The sequence below is a fragment of the Littorina saxatilis genome, linkage group LG12 (assembly GCF_037325665.1).
Source record: "Littorina saxatilis isolate snail1 linkage group LG12, US_GU_Lsax_2.0, whole genome shotgun sequence".
Lineage (NCBI taxonomy): Eukaryota > Metazoa > Mollusca > Gastropoda > Littorinimorpha > Littorinidae > Littorina > Littorina saxatilis.
In genome coordinates, this window is record NC_090256.1 from 70,264,003 (window position 1) to 70,281,684 (window position 17,682).

The following is a 17,682-nucleotide window of genomic DNA, read 5'->3' on the forward strand; positions in this document are numbered from 1 at the left end:
GAAGAGGTGTTGGATTGAAATTAGTGGAGAGTTTGTTCTGCTTCATCTGCTTCACCAAAACACTGTCACCAGGCTCAATGTTGTAGTCTTTGGCATGATGTCGCTTGTCGGCAGCACACTTCATTTTCTGCTTTGCAAATGTGTTTCTCTGACGCACTTCTGCATCAGCAGGATGTTGAGAACTGTTAGACTGGACTTCTGGCAGCTTCGTTCTCGGTTCCCGGCCAAACATGAGGAAGTAAAGAGTGAACGACGTGGTGCAGTGTGGTGTTGCTTGGTAGACTCTGCAGAATCTGTGGAGCTCTTGTCGCCAGCTTCTTCTCTCAACGTGGGCTGAGCGAACAGCTTTCATCGTGGATTTGCTGAACGTTTCTGCTTGAGCGTTTGCTTTCGGCCACAGAGGAGTAATGCGTCGGTGTTTCACTCCACATGACTGCGCTGCATGAACTGTTTCCACAGCTTACTGATGAACTGTGGGCCGTTGTCAGTTTTCACCTGTGCAGGGTAGCCAAACAGAGAAAACACTTTGTCGACAACAGGAATCACAGCCTCAACTGTAGTGTTCTGGAGAACTTCAACTACTGGGTACCTGGAGTACTCATCTGTGATGACTAGAAGTGATGCACCAGATGGTAGAGGACCACAAAAGTCGATGCTGAGTTCTTGCCATGGACCGCATGGTAGGTTGGACATGAGCAGCGGTTGATGTTCACGACGGTTGTTGTTTGCTTGACATGGGATGCAACTGCGCACAGCTGACTCAACAGCGGCATTGATTCCCGGAAACCAGACTTTGCTTCTGAGAAGGGCCTTGGTTTTATTCATTCCCTGATGTCCTTCGTGTGCTAGATCAACGACACGAGATTCAAGAGAAGAGGGTATTACAAGCTGTGAGCCCTTGAGAAGAATGTTTTGCTGAGCGTTTACACACAGTGAGTCCTTGATGTTGCGAAAACATGTGAATGTTTTTTTGGCAATACCATGAGTGTTTTCATGCCAGCGACCACTGTTCACACATTTCATGATGGCTTGAAGGACTGGCTCGTTTGCGGTTGCTGTTTGCATGTCTTCAAGCGTGATGGCGTCAGGAGTGGACGACATAGCAGTGAAGTTGACAAACTCTTCTGCTATCTTTTCTTCATGAGATGACGCTGTGGCGGGACCAGGGTGACGAGACAGATAGTCTGCAGGGTTGTCTTTTCCTGGCATGTACTCCATGTGAACGTCATAGGGTTGGAGACGTAGAGACCATCATTCTGGCAATGCGTGCAGGTGGAAATGGTTTTTCCCAGATGTTAAGCAGCGGTCGGTGATCGGTGATCACTTTGAAGCTTGTTCCTCGAATGTATCTGTCAAAATGTTCGCATGGCCAGACTACTGCGAGCGCCTCTCTTTCCGTCTGAGAGTAGCGCTGTTCTACACCAGATAGGGCGCGACTTGCGTAACATACAGGTCTACCGTCTTGTGACAACAATCCGGCGATCCCTACAGGGCTTGCGTCTACCAGGATCTTTGTTTGCTTCTTGATGTCGAAGTAGGCAAGAGTTGCAGACTTGCATAGAGCGGCTTTGACAGTCTTGAAAGCAGTTTCTTGCGGTTCTTCCCATGACCAAGTAGCGTTCTGCTTCGTCAGTTGACGAAGAGGTTCAGTGATGGTGGCGAAGTTCTCGATAAAGCGTGCTGAGTACTGAGCCATGCCTAGGAAAGAACGTAGTTCTGTGGCGTTGCTGGGCGTGGCTGCTTCGCGAAGAGCGCGAACTTTCGCTGGATCTGGTTTCGGTCCTTCACCACTGACGATGAAGCCGTAGAACTCGACTTGTGGTTGACTGAAAACACATTTCTTCTGATTGAGTGTCAGACCTGAATCATGGATGCGTCTCAGCGTTTCATGCAGCATACGATCATGGTCTCTTTGATCACGACCGAAGATGATGATGTCGTCGCTGACGTTGCGAGCACCTGTGATGCCTTCGATGACAGTTTGTATGGTGTGCTGAAAAACTTCTGCGGCAGAGTTCACACCAAAACTCAAACGTTTATAGCGATACAGTCCGCAATGAGTTGAAAAGATAGTGATGTAGCAGCACTCTGGTCTGAGAACGAGTTGATGGTACCCTGATCTCATGTCAAGTTTGCTGAAGACAGTGGCGTTGTTCTTGTCAGAGACGAGTTCTTCAAGAGTGGGTGTAACATGACGTGTTCTGAGAATTGCTTTGTTGGCTTTCCTCATGTCGACGCAAATTCTGATGTCATTCGGATTTTGGGTTTCGGAGCGGCTACTATTCTTGACATCCACTCTGTAGGTCCTGAAACTTTCTCGATCACATCTTCTGTTTCGAGTTTCTTGAGCTCTGCTGCAACTTTGTCTCGCAAATGAAACGGAATTCGGCTGTGCTTTCTGGCTACTGGTGGCACCGTCTTGTCGATATGGAGGGCTACTTTAAAGTGTTTCAGTTTCCCTATGCCGTCACAGATACCTGGGTACTGACTGAGAGGGTCTTGATCTTGACGAACGTGGTTTACGCCAATGTGAAGGACGCCTAGCGCTTCAGACGTCGATCTTCCAAGTAGAGGAGGTGAAGATCCAGGAATGACCAGGAACTCAGCAGTAACTGGTGTACGACCAGCAATCTGAACATCAGCAGTGGTGCACCTGCGTGCGAGGATAGGCGGTGAACCAGACGGATGAATGGTTCTGTGGCAGGACTCGAATTCAAGGCCTCGGCGCTTCAGCTTGGCTGCTACGGCAGAGTTGATGATGTTGCAGGAGGCTCCAGAGTCAACGATCATCTCGACTGGTTCTTCTTCGATGAGAAGTTTCACTGTACCGTCTGCTGGTGCGATCGTGAAAACATAGTCCTCGTCTTCCTCTTCTGATGTCGTGCCGACGTTGTCTGTAGTCTGGTCACCATCATTGAGAAAGTGGACAGGTCTGCGGGTACGGCGATTCTGCGGAGGTTTGTTCACTGGTTTCGATTTACACATTGAAGCGAAATGTCCAAGTTTACGACACTTGTAGCAGGTTATTTGACGCGAACACCTGCATTCGGAACCTGAATGTGTCTTTAAATCACACCGATCACACTGGACTTCTGGATTCTGACTGCGATGTTGACTGTAAGATGGAGATGAATCATGATTTGCTGGACGGTGTCGCTGATTCTGTCGATTGTATGAGTGCTTAGCAGCAACAACTTTCTCGTCAGCAGCAATTGCTGATGCTTGCTGTTCAGACAGCTCTTTTGCAGAAGCTAGTTCAATACATCTAGCCAGAGTTAAGTTTTTTTTCAGCGAGTAGCTTTGTTCTCAACGGAGTTGATGAACACTTGTCGATCACCTGATCTCGGATGAAATCATCTGTCCCATTACCAAAGTCGCAGTCTCTTGCTAATTGGCAAAGTCTAGTGACATACTGTGTGAAAGTTTCGCTTTCCTGTTGTTTTGCTTGGCGAAACAGATGGCGCTGGTACGGCACGTTTCTAGCAGGTTTGAAATAGTCAGTAAGTGCAGTCTTTGTTGCTGCATAGTCTGCTGGCTCAGGGTCAAACGTAAAGAATATGTCTTGAGTTTCTGCTCCTGAACAATGTAGAAGAAGTTGACGCTTTTGCGTGTCATTACTGCACCCTGATGCAGCGGCAAAAAGTTCAAAACTTCGCAGCCAACGCTCCCAGCGCTGGTGCACGGCGGCGGTTTCACCATGTGGGTCAAACGGTTGCACTGGTGTAACGGTTATCGATATAGCTCTCGGCTGCTGCATAGTTCTTAGAAGAATGACTCACGTTTATCCTCGTCGCCAAATGTAATGTCTTGGGTTTGTTATGCGGACAAAACCAACGGACACAAGAAGGGTGAGGTGCAACGGTTTATTCGGTGATCACATGGCAGGCTCTCTGTACGGAAGTATCAGTGCGCATGACTGATCCAAACATTGAACCCCGATAGTACATAGGTACCGTAGATACAATGAACTGGTCAAAGGGAGACAACAGCATGCTAGTCATTATACCTCCTTCTCTCCATATCTGCAAAGACCATATACAGATTATACTTTTAGCGTCACAAAGAGCATATTATGCGCTATCCTGGAGAGAACAACAGAGAGTATTCCATCCCACAAACAGTGACTCGTCAACAGCGTTTAATAACGATTTATTACCTCAACAGCTTATGAATGTGTAGCTCAGTCTCCTTAAGCGAAACCGCTTCCGTGTATGGCTTATCGTCCGTCGGCGAATTTGTAGCCAAAACCCTCATACCAAGCCTTCTTCGTACTGCACTGACGAAAGAAGCGCGTCGACCTAATCAGTCTTCCAACTCGTTGAAATCCTTCAAATCTCAGTCGAGTAATACTTGACGACCTCGTCGTCCAAAAATCTTGTGCCGAAAAGGCGGTCAATTCTCCGTTGTTTTAAGAGCCCTCCTGTACAACGCAGAGCAGGCACGTTGACAAAAATTATCACCACGTGTTGAAAGCCATCAACTCCTATGCGAGAACCCTCGACCTTATCGCGTCAAAGCATATGCCTAATGGGCAGTCACATCGTGTCTCCCCTAGCTGGTCAAAAACATCACGTGACTCCAACAACCAATCAGCTATCGTCAAAAGTATAGCGCAATTTACCTTGACTTGCCAAGCCAGCAGAATTTATCACGTGAAAACCCTGTGCACAATATTACACCTCGCACCCAGCCCAGGCGTGGAGGTAAAACGAGATTCTCGTGCTATCCTAGTCAGCAAAAGCCATTTGACAGTTGCGATAAGCACAGGCGCTTTGCATCGCAATGTCAGAAAGGCACCCTACAGAGAGTTTCTTCCTCAATCAATGTCACCAAACCGTGACAACCACCTTCGTGACAACTCGGGGTGGGGATGTGACTGTGCACACACAAATAAGAATTTCGAATCAAAAGTTAAAACATTGTTGTGTGAACTGAGCCTTAACATTTTAAGACTTACATTACAGCCTAACCAGACTCAAAACCATATTTTTTTCAAAATGATCGGAATATAAGCCTACAAATGACTAAGCTTGTCATGACACGTCGGTGACGAAAGGAATTCCAAACAAAAATACTCATGTATAAGAAAAACACAATAAAATATTGAATACAAGTATTTCTTGACACACATTTAAAACAAAATAACAATTAAAATGTACTCACCAGTACGAGAAACACTTGACGAACAATAAAAACAGACCGGTTTCGACAAATAGTCTCCGTCAGTTACACTTAAAACAAAGAGAGGCGACAGAAAGAGAGAGGCGACAGAAAGAGAGAGGCGACAGAAAGAGAGAGGCGACAGAAAAAGAAAGGCGACAGAAAGAGAGAGGCCACAGAAAGAGAGAGGCCACAGAAAGAGAAAGGAAAAGAAGAAATCAGTCAAGAAGAGGACATTTAAAAGCAAAACAAAAAATCGAAAATTGGAAGAAAGGAACGATGCACTGTAATTGCCCAAAGTTTGATGAAAACCAAGTAAAGAATCAATAGGAATGTCAGGTATGGTCGGCAGCAGCAGGTCCAGTCACCATAGCTCTTGTAAAGCCGAGCGGTGGTAGCTTCACGTAAACGTTAACTGTGTGTGTCTGCGTCTAAGTTGTTACAGTGCATACGTGTCCAAAAGACGTGTTTGTTTGTTTGTTTGCTTAACGCCCAGCCGACCACGAAGGGCCATATCAGGGCGGTGCTGCTTTGACATATTACGTGCGCCACATATAAGACAGAAGTCGCAGCACAGGCTTCATGTCTCACCCAGTAACATTATTCTGACACCGGGCCAACCAGTCCTAGCACTAACCCCATAATGCCAGACGCCAGGCGGAGCAGCCACTAGATTGCCAATTTTAAAGTCTTAGGTATGACCCGGCCGGGGTTCGAACCCACGACCTCCCGATCTCGGGGCGGACGCCTTACCACTAGGTCAACCGTGCCGGTCTAAAAGACGTTTCAGGATGGCATTCAAAACACACGCACCAGACAAACAGACGAACAAAATACTTCTGACACCAAAATGTCAAGTCAACAAGAGTGAGATAGAGCTCCACATTGTATTCAGTTCAAGACAACAATCATAAGAAAGCATACATGAGTCCCTTCATAGAAAATATATGCAGGGATTGGCTTGGGCGTCGGTCATCGGTCTTTTGCCATGTTAAATTCGGAAAAGACCGACACACATGGGTCTCAATCCGTCAACTGACCGATAGACATGCAGCAGAGTCAGTCAGCTCATCTTATTTTGTCTGCTGTCTTGTTCTTTCTTCCCCCCCCCCCCTTCCTTACTTAATTGAAATAAATATGGTAATTGTGTCCTCAGGCCTTTTATTCCTCCTCATGCAACAAGAAAAAGAAGAAATGAATTGAATTTTCCTCTCATTTGTGCATAGTAAACAACTTTCAGAAGTTTCTCCTCACTGCCGTAATGCACAATTGCGGCAGTCCCGTGGTGGAAGGAAAGTTTTTTTCTTGACTGATTGGTTTGCAAAATGATTGATTGATTCATGGTTGAGTCAGTCAATGGACCTCCAGTTGACAAAAACCCAAGCCAATCCCTGTATATGTATACAAAAGTTCAAGTTGCCAATAATTAATACAGTCCCTTGTCCTTCACGTACAGAGTGGTCTAGGTCTTTTCATGCGATTGATCACATGGATCAATAAAATGTTATGAGCATTTCTTCAGAGGCCTGACCGGGTTAAGCCAGAGGATATGAATGTCTGTACTTAATTTTATACCAGCAAACAATAGAAACTGCCCTCATAGTCAACTTTATAGCATGGTCGTCATAAATAGAAACTGGCTTTATATGTGTGACATTGTATGGCGCGGTATAACATAATAATACAATATCTAACGTGTGTGTCACATGTCACCTTAGTGCAACCCTCATTGAGAGGTGAAACACATGTGCATTTTATGAGCTACTTTTAGTGCGAAAGAAAGTCCATGCTCGCGCGGGGTATAGAGAAGGCGGAGAGTCAAATCAAATGCACGCGGTTTCATATGACTTGAGACCTAAAGGGCTCAGCTCACCTGTGTAACTTCTGCAGGACCGACAACGCACTGCAGCTTATCCCAGCCCGCTACACGTTGCATGACAGGAAAACAGGCCAAGTACTCGTCATAATCCCTATCGCGGCATAAATAATAGGCAGTGCGTCGTCTGTGCCGCTGAAACTGCGCAGGTATATTCTGCCCAGTAGGAGATTGTCTCGTTATATGCTTGTGCATGAGAGGCATCGTATTCCTCGCGGTGTGAAGACTCCTACACACCACATACAATTCGTCCAGGCGTGTTACATCCACTGTGAGTATTCTTCTTCTTCAACGACCGAAGAAGATAAAGAGTCCGGCTGCCTCTTGTGCATTTCTATACTTTATATACTGTTGTTGTTGTTGTTGTTGTTGTTGTTGTTGTTGTTGTTTTTTTTAAATTGGATTTATTACTTCTTGAGCCCACGCAAAGCATGATATGCTTACTTGCTTTTTCTGTCCCCAGAACTAGTGTCTATTTGGGACAAGACGTGGTTATATGCTAGGGACAAAGCATGACGTGGTTATATGCTAGGGACAAAGCATGACGTGGTTATATGCTAGGGACAAAGCATGACGTACTTTGTTGTTGCTAGGGACAAAGCATGACGTACTTTGTTGTTGCTAGGGACAAAGCATGACGTACTTTGTTGTTGCTAGGGACAAAGCATGACGTACTTTGTTGTTGCTAGGGACAAAGCATGACGTACTTTGTTGTTGCTAGGGACAAAGCATGACGTACTTTGTTGTTGCTAGGGACAAAGCATGACGTACTTTGTTGTTGCTAGGGACAAAGCATGACGTACTTTGTTGTTGCTAGGGACAAAGCATGACGTACTTTGTTGTTGCTAGGGACAAAGCATGACGTACTTTGTTGTTGCTAGGGACAAAGCATGACGTACTTTGTTGTTGCTAGGGACAAAGCATGACGTACTTTGTTGTTGCTAGGGACAAAGCATGACGTACTTTGTTGTTGCTAGGGACAAAGCATGACGTACTTTGTTGTTGCTAGGGACAAAGCATGACGTACTTTGTTGTTGCTAGGGACAAAGCATGACGTACTTTGTTGTTGCTAGGGACAAAGCATGACGTACTTTGTTGTTGCTAGGGACAAAGCATGACGTACTTTGTTGTTGCTAGGGACAAAGCATGACGTACTTTGTTGTTGCTAGGGACAAAGCATGACGTACTTTGTTGTTGCTAGGGACAAAGCATGACGTACTTTGTTGTTGCCAATATCACCCTTTCGCAGGGGCACCGGTATGGTGCAATGTTCGCAAACTGCTGACGTGTTTATCGGTTTTTCTTATCAAGCATACGGTTTGGCCGATTTATTTTTGAAATAAAAAGTGTTTTCCTGCATAAATACATCGTTTAAAAAGTAAGGACCAAAAGCTTGAGTTGTCACATAATCTTACTTTGATCAGAAGGTGGCTTTACGGTTCGTTGCAATGTAGCGCTGTTGTTCTGTTAACCTAAATTGAGACGACTAAACTTTTTGGGCTCAAAAGACATTAGCTGGGAGTCACTTCATGTGGGTTACTCCAAGACACATATCTCTTTGGAACACTGCTGGGACCGACTAAAGATATGATGATGCCAAGACAGAACCGTCATGGACTGCTAATATAACCTGCTGTGACCGACTAAAGATATGATGATGCCAAGACAGAACCGTCATGGACTGCTAGTATAACCTGCTGTGACCGACTAAAGATATGATGATGCCAAGACAGAACCGTCATGGACTGCTAGTATAACCTGCTGTGACCGACTAAAGATATGATGATGCCAAGACAGAACCGTCATGGACTGCTAGTATAACCTGCTGTGACCGACTAAAGATATGATGATGTCAAGACAGAACCGTCATGGACTGCTAGTATAACCTGCTGTGACCGACTAAAGATATGATGATGCCAAGACAGAACCGTCATGGACTGCTAGTATAACCTGCTGTGACCGACTAAAGATATGATGATGCTCAAACAGAACCGTCATGGACTGCTAGTATAACCTGCTGTGACCGACTCAAGATATGATGATGCCAAGACAGAACCGTCATGGACTGCTAGTATAACCTGCTGTGACCGACTAAAGATATGATGATGCCAAGACAGAACCGTCATGGACTGCTAGTATAACCTGCTGTGACCGACTAAAGATATGATGATGCTCAAACAGAACCGTCATGGACTGCTAGTATAACCTGCTGGGACCGACTCAAGATATGATGATGCCAAGACAGAACCGTCATGGACTGCTAGTATAACCTGCTGGGACCGACTAAAGATATGATGATGCTCAAACAGAACCGTCAGGGACTGCTAGTATGACCTGACCTAACGTTTCCCAGGGATTGCCCTTGGTGTTTTGTAAAACGATTTCACCTGAAAGTCAAGACAAAAAACTCTTACGTGGACCCCCCCCCCCCCCCCCCACCTAGCCGCCCCTAATGCCTCAGACGTATCACATTTTTTCTTTCCCACCAGCAGACGAAATTGCCAAAGCTTCAATCTAAAACAGAAAACTCTCTTGTAAAACACTGTATTATGTCTCAAGAGCTATTCTGCTGAATGGAAGATAAACTGGGAGTGCAGCAGCTTTTGTTTCATGTCCTGGATAGTGACTGCCATATGATGTTATTGTCACCTTTCTTTTCAGATGTTATTTAGAACAACTTTGATTTTTGTCAGTAACCTCTTCTTTCTTTCACACCAGCATGTGCCACAGGTGGTGTTGTTTTTGTTGTTGTGTTTTCTCTGTTTTGCTGTTTGTGAATCCTGTCTTCTCCTGTATAACTCCTTAAAAATATGTACCATACATCTTCCTTTCGACTGCGCAGCTTCTGGTTGGCAGTCAGAATGGCATTCTGCTGTGTTCCTCTTTTTGGGTGATTACTATTATGAATATATAGTGACTTTATTGTGCAAGATTTATGCAATTATGACGGTCGCCATTAAAAATGTTGGTCTCTGTGTTTGTGAAAGTATTATTTATTGTTCTCTCTATCTCTATTGTGGAAGATTGGGAGATAGCCCACATGATGTATTATTTTCCATTTAATCCATGACAAATAATTTGGGAAATTGTGTTACCTTGTGTTCAGTGAATGTTAATGGTGTACATGACTATATGAAACGCAAGGATGTGTTAGCATATTTACGGAGCCAGAACTGTAATATTTACTTTTTACAGGAGACCCATATAAAAACTGAGGCCGAAAACTTTCTTCGCTCAGCTTGGGGTTACAATGTATGGGTAGCAGGAAAAGAAACAAATAAGAATGGTGTGGCTGTCTATAATGATTAAACAAAATGATAAAATTAAAGGGATTAGATTAAAAGAACGAGATGTTTTACTGTCGCAGTTTGCAGATGACACCACCCTTTTCTTATATGGAAGTAAGGAGTCATTTGTAGACGCTATACGTACACTTAAGCTGTTCGCAAATATATCTGGTTTGAATATGAATTACGATAAAACAAATGTTATTTGGATAGGTAGTAAAAAGAATTCGCATGTTAGAATTTTACAAGATCAAAATATTTGCTGGAACCCTGGTATTTTTAAAGTTTTGGGTATACATTTTTCGGTTGATTTACAATGTATTGTTCACATTAATTATCAGGATAAATTAAAAGATATTAAAAAGATTTTATATGTATGGGGAAAGAGACATCTTACCCCACTAGGTAAAATAATAGTTATTATAACCCTTGTATTGTCAAAGATTACACATTTGTTTATGTGTCTGCCCGATCCTGATAATAACTTATTGAAAGAATTGGATAAGTTGTTATTTGATTTTTTATGGAGTGGTAAAAGAGCAAAAATTAAAAAGACAGTAGTGTGTAAACCCCTTGAAGAAGGGAGGTTAAATATGGTGAATATTTATGTATTTTTGTCAACATTGAAGATTGATTGGATGTGAAAAGTTGTTTGTGGTGATTCATGTTTAAAGAGATTTGTTATGGATATGTATCCAGAACTAAATATTGTGAATCTGGTTGGTAGCAATTATATAAAAGTGTTGAAAATACGGTTTTTTTAATGAAAAACTTTTTTCTTGCTTGTACCCTTAGACAATTTTCCTTGGTTGCCCCAAGATTGTGTTACTATAATTTGCTTAGACCATAGCTTTTTTTCTTTTTTTTCCGTTGAAATATGTATTTAAAATGCATATCATTATAATTATACACACACAAAAAACACAGTATGACATCCACTATATACATCTTGGTGTAACTTTGGGTCCGTATCTAGAAATGAGAAGAGAAGGAGAAAAAAATAAAAGAAATAAGAATAGAAAAATAAAAGAAATAAAAAAGAGGAATAAAAGTCATAATTTTACATTTCTGATCTGCAATTGCTTTTCGAATAAAACAAAGAGAGGAATTGAAGCCTTTGTTTTTTTATAAATACTTATGCACATTTTAGCAACCAAAATTATACGGTTCAATTCTTTCAACAGGGTTGCTTGCATTTTTCGATTTTTAACACCAAACATAATTTCGTGCACTGTTAACTCTATTTGTTTATCCATATGTACCCAAATATAAAATTCTATCTGTTTCCAAAACTCAATCACCACTGGGCAAAAGAGAAAAAAGTGTTCTATATAATCAACGCTATTGCTACAATATGAACAGACATTGTCCTCCACAACTTTCATTTTACATAACATAATGTTTGTGGGATAAATATTGTGAAGTAATTTCCATTGTAATACACGCAACCTTGTTTCTTTAACCGATTCAAAACTAGTCAGCCAATCTTTCTTATCAATTTCATAATTAAATTTCCTCCTCCAAAAGCCAATTGCACAAGGTTCAACAACTTTCATACTTACTAATTCTTTTCTAAACTGTTGTGCGCTATGTACTTTCTTACCACGATATAAGGGGATATCCATCAAATCAATTTCTTTCTTTCCGTGCATCGTCTTGTGCATTACATTCAGAGCAACAGCACGAACCATGTTATATTCCAAAATTCTCCGTGGGGATTTTCCTAAAACATCACAAATGAACTGATAGGAAACAAATTCGTTTCTGTATAAAACATCATGTACGCTATTAAGACCCTTTCTCGCCCAATCTTCAAAATACAGTACATTTCCGGCATAAGCAAAACATTGGTTATTCCATAAAAGCGGATTAAATAAATTATTATCAATACATAAGCCTACGTTGTTATCAAGCCAGGTTTTCAAAACAATTTTCCAAAATTTGGATTTGACAAGTTCACTCCCCTTTAGTCTCCGAAAATTAACATTTGAATAAAAACATTCACAATTTGAGCCGTACATTGAAAACACTGACTTTGGAACACATTTCCACTTATCCGTGACTTTGCGGGATGTCAGTCTGACAGCCCATTGTAATAAAAATGATGCCTGCATGTGTTTCAAATCAATCATATTTAAACCACCATTTTCGACATCACTACACAATATTATCCTTTTAACCTTTTCAAATGCCTTTTTATTATTTTCTTTCTTTTTCCACAAAAATCTAAACAACAGTCTATTAACTTCTGCTAATACTTTATCAGGGATCACAAATGCCTGCATAAAATAAACAAATTGGGAGATCAAGAACGTTTTTATTACAATAATTTTACCCATGATACTCAAATTTCTTTTCTCCCATGCCGCAATCAAGCGCTTAACAGACGTAATTCGCTCTGTCCAATTTTCCTCAACGTCAGAGGCTGATATGTCATTACAAAAATAAATTCCCAAAATCTTTAATTTTTTCTTCCAATTGAAATCATAAAAGGTGTCTTGACAATGTTTTTGACTTCCTAGCCACATGGCTTCACATTTTGACAGATTCAACTTTAATCCGGAAACGTAGTAAAAAGAATCAAAAATCAATAAGGCATGTTTTAAATCCGTTTCGCTTTTCAAAAATAACGTTACATCGTCAGCATACAAAGCAATTTTTAACATATCATCCCAAAACCTATCATTTAAACAATTCAAATTCGAAATACCGTTAACATTCTTATTCTGCCTAATCTTAATGGCTACTAACTCAATTGCCAAAACAAAGGCTAAAGGCGAGAATGGACATCCCTGACGGATTCCAGACTCCACTGGAAAATACTCAGACAACCAGCCTGCATAATTAACACAACTCTTGGCATCTTTCATCAAAACTTCGACCCAAGTTACAAACTCCGGGCCAAAGCCAAATTTTTTAAAAACATTTATCATAAAGTCTTTTGAAATACAATCAAATGCATGAAACATGTCGATGGTGACCAAAAGACCTGGTTTATCTTGCACATTCATTTGATCTATGACGTCATCAATCAATCTTAACAAAGATGAAACTTGCCTCCCTTTAATATATCCAACCTGATCAGGATTAATCACATTATGTACAACTTTGTTCATGCGTAAAGCCAGACACTTCGCCAGTAATTTATAATCACTGTTTGTTAGCGAAATTGGACGCCAATTATTTAATTCATCTCTCGGAAGGTTTTTACCTTTATGAATTAACACAATGACAGCATTTCTTTGAGACGCAGACAAACTACCATTATCAAATGCTGCTGAAAAAGAACGTGATATAAATATACTCACTCGAGACCAAAATACTTTAATAAATTCAATTGTAATGCCATCAGAACCTGGGGAAGAGCCATTTTTCATTTGTTTTAGTGCGTGCAACAGTTCATTAGCAGTTAGAGAGCCCTCGCAGCTGTTCTTATCTTCGTCGGAAAGAGAAGGAACGCTGCAGCCTTGCAAAAAATCGTCAACATTACCAACATTATCTACTATATCTATTTTCTTTCTATACAAATTCATAAAATACTTTTTTTGCACACTGTGTATTTGTTTTTGATCTGTACACACTCGCCCTTCATCATCTTTCACGCGATCCATAACCTTTGCATTTGCACGTGCTTTTTCCAGACTCAAGAAATATTTTGTGTTTTTCTCCCCTTCCTCGACCCATTTAGCGCGAGCTCTAACCTGAGCGGCTCGTGCCCTTTTTATTTCCATTAACTCGAGTTGCATTTTCACGTGTTCACGCTTTGCTTGGGTATCATTACAGTTAGGATTCTTACTCAAGTAAACGTCTAAATCATTCAGTTTATTACACAAATCTGCAACTTCATTTCTCCTTTGACACTGTTTATTTTTGCTATAATTAATGGTAAACTCTCTAATTTTAACTTTTAACATTTCCCAATCCAGTTGACAATCCAATTCTTCGCTACAAAATCCTTCAATAAAAATATTCATTTCATTAACATAATCAATATCTTCCAACATCAAATTATTAAACTTCCAATAACCTTTGCCTCGTACAATCTCACTTACTTTCAATCGAACCAGGCACCCTCTGTGGTCTGAAAAAGGAACACTGACAATGCCACAATCAAAGTTCAAATCAAAAATACCGGAGCTAACCAAAATGTAATCAAGTCGTCTGGCAATAAACGGAGTCTTTCTTGACCAGGTAAATTCCTTTGTATCCGGGTTGAAAAACCTCCAGACATCATACAAATCACATGTGTTAACCACATCATTAAATTTGGCAACGTTATCCCCAGAATGATTCTCGCCAGCTATAACATCCATTTCATTATTCAACACGCAGTTAAAATCACCACATACTATGATCTCATCGCATTCAAAACTTTTAATTTTTTCCGTCAACTCATCCAAAAATTTAACTTTTTCTTTTGTTTCGTTAGGTGCATACACATTTACAATTGCAACTGATTTATTTTTTATTCTAATACATGTCGCTAAGATTCTCTTTGACGAGAACAATACAGAGACATCTTCACTAACATTCTTTCCAAACAAAATCATTTGACCGGCGCTGTGCGATGTCCCTTCATGGAACACGAAACCATTCTTCCATTCTTTCATCCACTCGTCCGACACACTTCCCGTTATGTAAGTCTCCTGTAAACATATTACATCGTATTTCTTTTGTTTAAGAAAAGTAAACACCGATTTTCTTTTCATCTTTGATCTGATCCCTCTAACATTTAGAGAGAAAACGTTCAATGAGGACGCGGCCATAAGGAAAGTCCGTGGGCAATAACGGGGTCGTTATCCGTGTGGCACGTGGGGTATGTGCGATTATTTGTTGTCATACCTGCCCTGCTTTCCAGCTGTGTCACTGGACTGCGGGGAATCCCCGCCCTCACGTGACCGCTTGGGAGTGGCCGATCGCTGTCTCGGTTGAAAGTCAATAGTGGTTTGCTTGTCTCTCGCTTGTCTGTCTTTGTCTTTGTTGCCTTTACCTTTACCGTTCTTTTTGGCGTTCGAAGAAGCTGCGGGAAGGGGTGTCGAATGGAGAAGGGCTGGAGTCGAGGAAGCGATGGGGGGAGGGAGGATGGGGACAGAGTCCTCGAACTTCTCGCTTTCGGCGTCGCTGCCACGCTCGTCGTTGTCGTCATCGTTGTCGTCATCGTGGTCGTTGTCAGCCAGTTGAGCGTGGGGGGGAGGGTGGTCGACCGCTCCTAGTCCGGTAGGACGGTCCCATACTGACTCCATGGCGACGGCCTGGCAGGCAGGGTCTCCCCTCTTGTGGCCACTGACGCGGCATGCTGAGCAGGTGACGTCACTGGTGCACTCGAAAGCACGGTGGCCGGGTCTCAGGCATCGGCGACACGTCAGCGTACTCGGGTCGACCTTGGGTTGTTCCCTGTGATAAATCTTGGCAGTGAAGCCCCCCACCTTCAGCGACTTTTCCAGCGGAGTGGATGGCACGCTGATGAAGAGGAAGCGTCTCCCAGTGATGAACCGGGTGAGCTTCCCGTCTCTGTCTCGTGTTTTCTCCATGATGGTGTTGGAGCGAAGGGTAGATCCAACTCTGACAAGCGCCGATTCTATGTCAGCATTCGCTACCGAGATCGGTATGTCTGACACCCAAACCTTGGTAGCAGGGCTGTCCTGGCCGTTCGACCCATGTAGAATGAAGGGGTTCTTGTCATAGGTAGCAACGGTAATCCCACGCAAAGAGATGCTGTTAAGAAGTAGGGCTGTGCGAGCGCCTCGTGTTTTGGGGTAAATCCGCCATAAACCACGGATCTGTTGCGCCCCGGTGATAGTCTCTGACCCGCTTGCTCTCTCGGCTGCCAAGCATATTTCCAAAGTTTCGAATTGTGTATCAAGATCCGGAGGCAGGTCGCGCCTCAGAATGAAGACTGGTTCTACCATGCCTGACGATCGCGTTTGTGTTTGTGTACCTCGACGTAAACAGATATGTCGTCACACGTGTGTGTGTACCCTCCGGCGAGTCACGTCGCTTGACCGCCTTTGGTTTGACTATGACACAGATAGGACGCTGTTTACACACGGATTGTCACTGAGTTCACGTGCAGGGCTGAATCCACCTATGGTAGTGTTCACGCCTTGCAATAAGAAAAGATCAAAGGTTCGACAGAAAATTAGCTATCTAGCAGACTTTAGTACATCTTTGCATAATGTTTTTCAGCTATCAATAAACAATGGTTAGAGACAAAGCTCTCGGACAACTCACAGGGTCGCAGAAGCCTCCAATTGGCAGAAAATAGCAGAAGAAGACGGAGCTCGTCTCACAAACACCCTTCCGACATCGAAAGGGGAAATCACTCGAAATATACGGTGAAAAACAAGTTTTGGCAAGATGTGTTAAAGCATTATGAAAAGTTATATGCAAAATGTTTACCTGTTAATATTGATGAATTTTTGTACGAATGTCTTTTTTATCATGATAACATAGTGAGAGGTAAAAGAAGCATTTATTATAAGAGTTGGCATGAAGAAGGAATTGTATATATGTGAAACATTTAGTAAATTTGGAGGGTAAATATTTGAATTATCAAGAGTTTTCTGAATTATTTCCTAATGTTAAAAGTGATATTTTGTTGTATTGTGGAATTGTATCCGCTGTGAAAAGCTATCAGAAGAAATTTAATTTTAAGACATTGAATTGTCAGCATGAATCAGTGGATAGAGTGTGCTCAGTGATAAAAAAAAAAGGAAACCATGTTGTGAAGAAGGTGTTTGTGCAGTCTAACGTTATTCCATCCGCGGTTTTAAAATGGAATAGCACCAGTGAAAGTAATATGAATTGGAAATTATTTTTTTTGAAACCCTTTCAAAGTACTGTTGATGTAAGTTTAAGGTGGTTTCAGCTGCGACTCTTACACCGGATTCTACCTTGTAATAAATATTTATATTTGTGTAAAATTAAAAATTCACCGCTTTGCACATTTTGCGGGTATTATGAAGAGACAATTTTTCACTTATTTTGGGAATGTATGATTGTTAAAACCTTCTGGATTAAATTGAATAATGTATTGCACAAAGAATGTTTACATTGTGAACATTTGACTTTTTCAAAAGGATTGATACTATTTGGAAATGATGATAATGTGAACACTGATAATGTTTTAGATTTGATTATTCTTTTAGGACAATATTATATTTATAAATGTAAACTTCAGGGCTCAGTTCCGCTTTTGAGTGTTTTTTTGAAAATATTAAAACAAAGATATTACATTGAAAAGAAATTGAATTTTATCAGGAATAGAAATGTTGAATTTTTGTCAGAGTGGTTACCCTATGCGAATATATGTTAGGTTATTGACCAAGGCGAAGTGTCCATTTCAGCTCAACTTTTTCC

General features: G+C 41.8%; 1 protein-coding gene across 3 annotated transcripts in view; it reads left to right on the forward strand.

The window, feature by feature from the left end:
* The first annotated feature begins 6,977 nt into the window (after positions 1-6,977).
* The window catches only part of LOC138982676 (aggrecan core protein-like), a 20,002-nt gene continuing 9,297 nt past the window's right edge, over positions 6,978-17,682 (forward strand). For 2 of the 3 annotated variants that reach the window (XR_011460928.1, XM_070355999.1), the window contains exon 1: positions 9,825-9,926. Coding sequence is in view for 1 of the 3 variants with exons in the window: in XM_070356000.1 (XP_070212101.1) it covers positions 7,220-7,307 (88 nt within the window). In the remaining 2 variants the exon portion in view is untranslated. Of the gene's footprint in view, positions 7,308-9,824; positions 9,927-17,682 lie in introns of those variants that run through there. The other variant, XM_070356000.1, reaches the window with a different exon arrangement.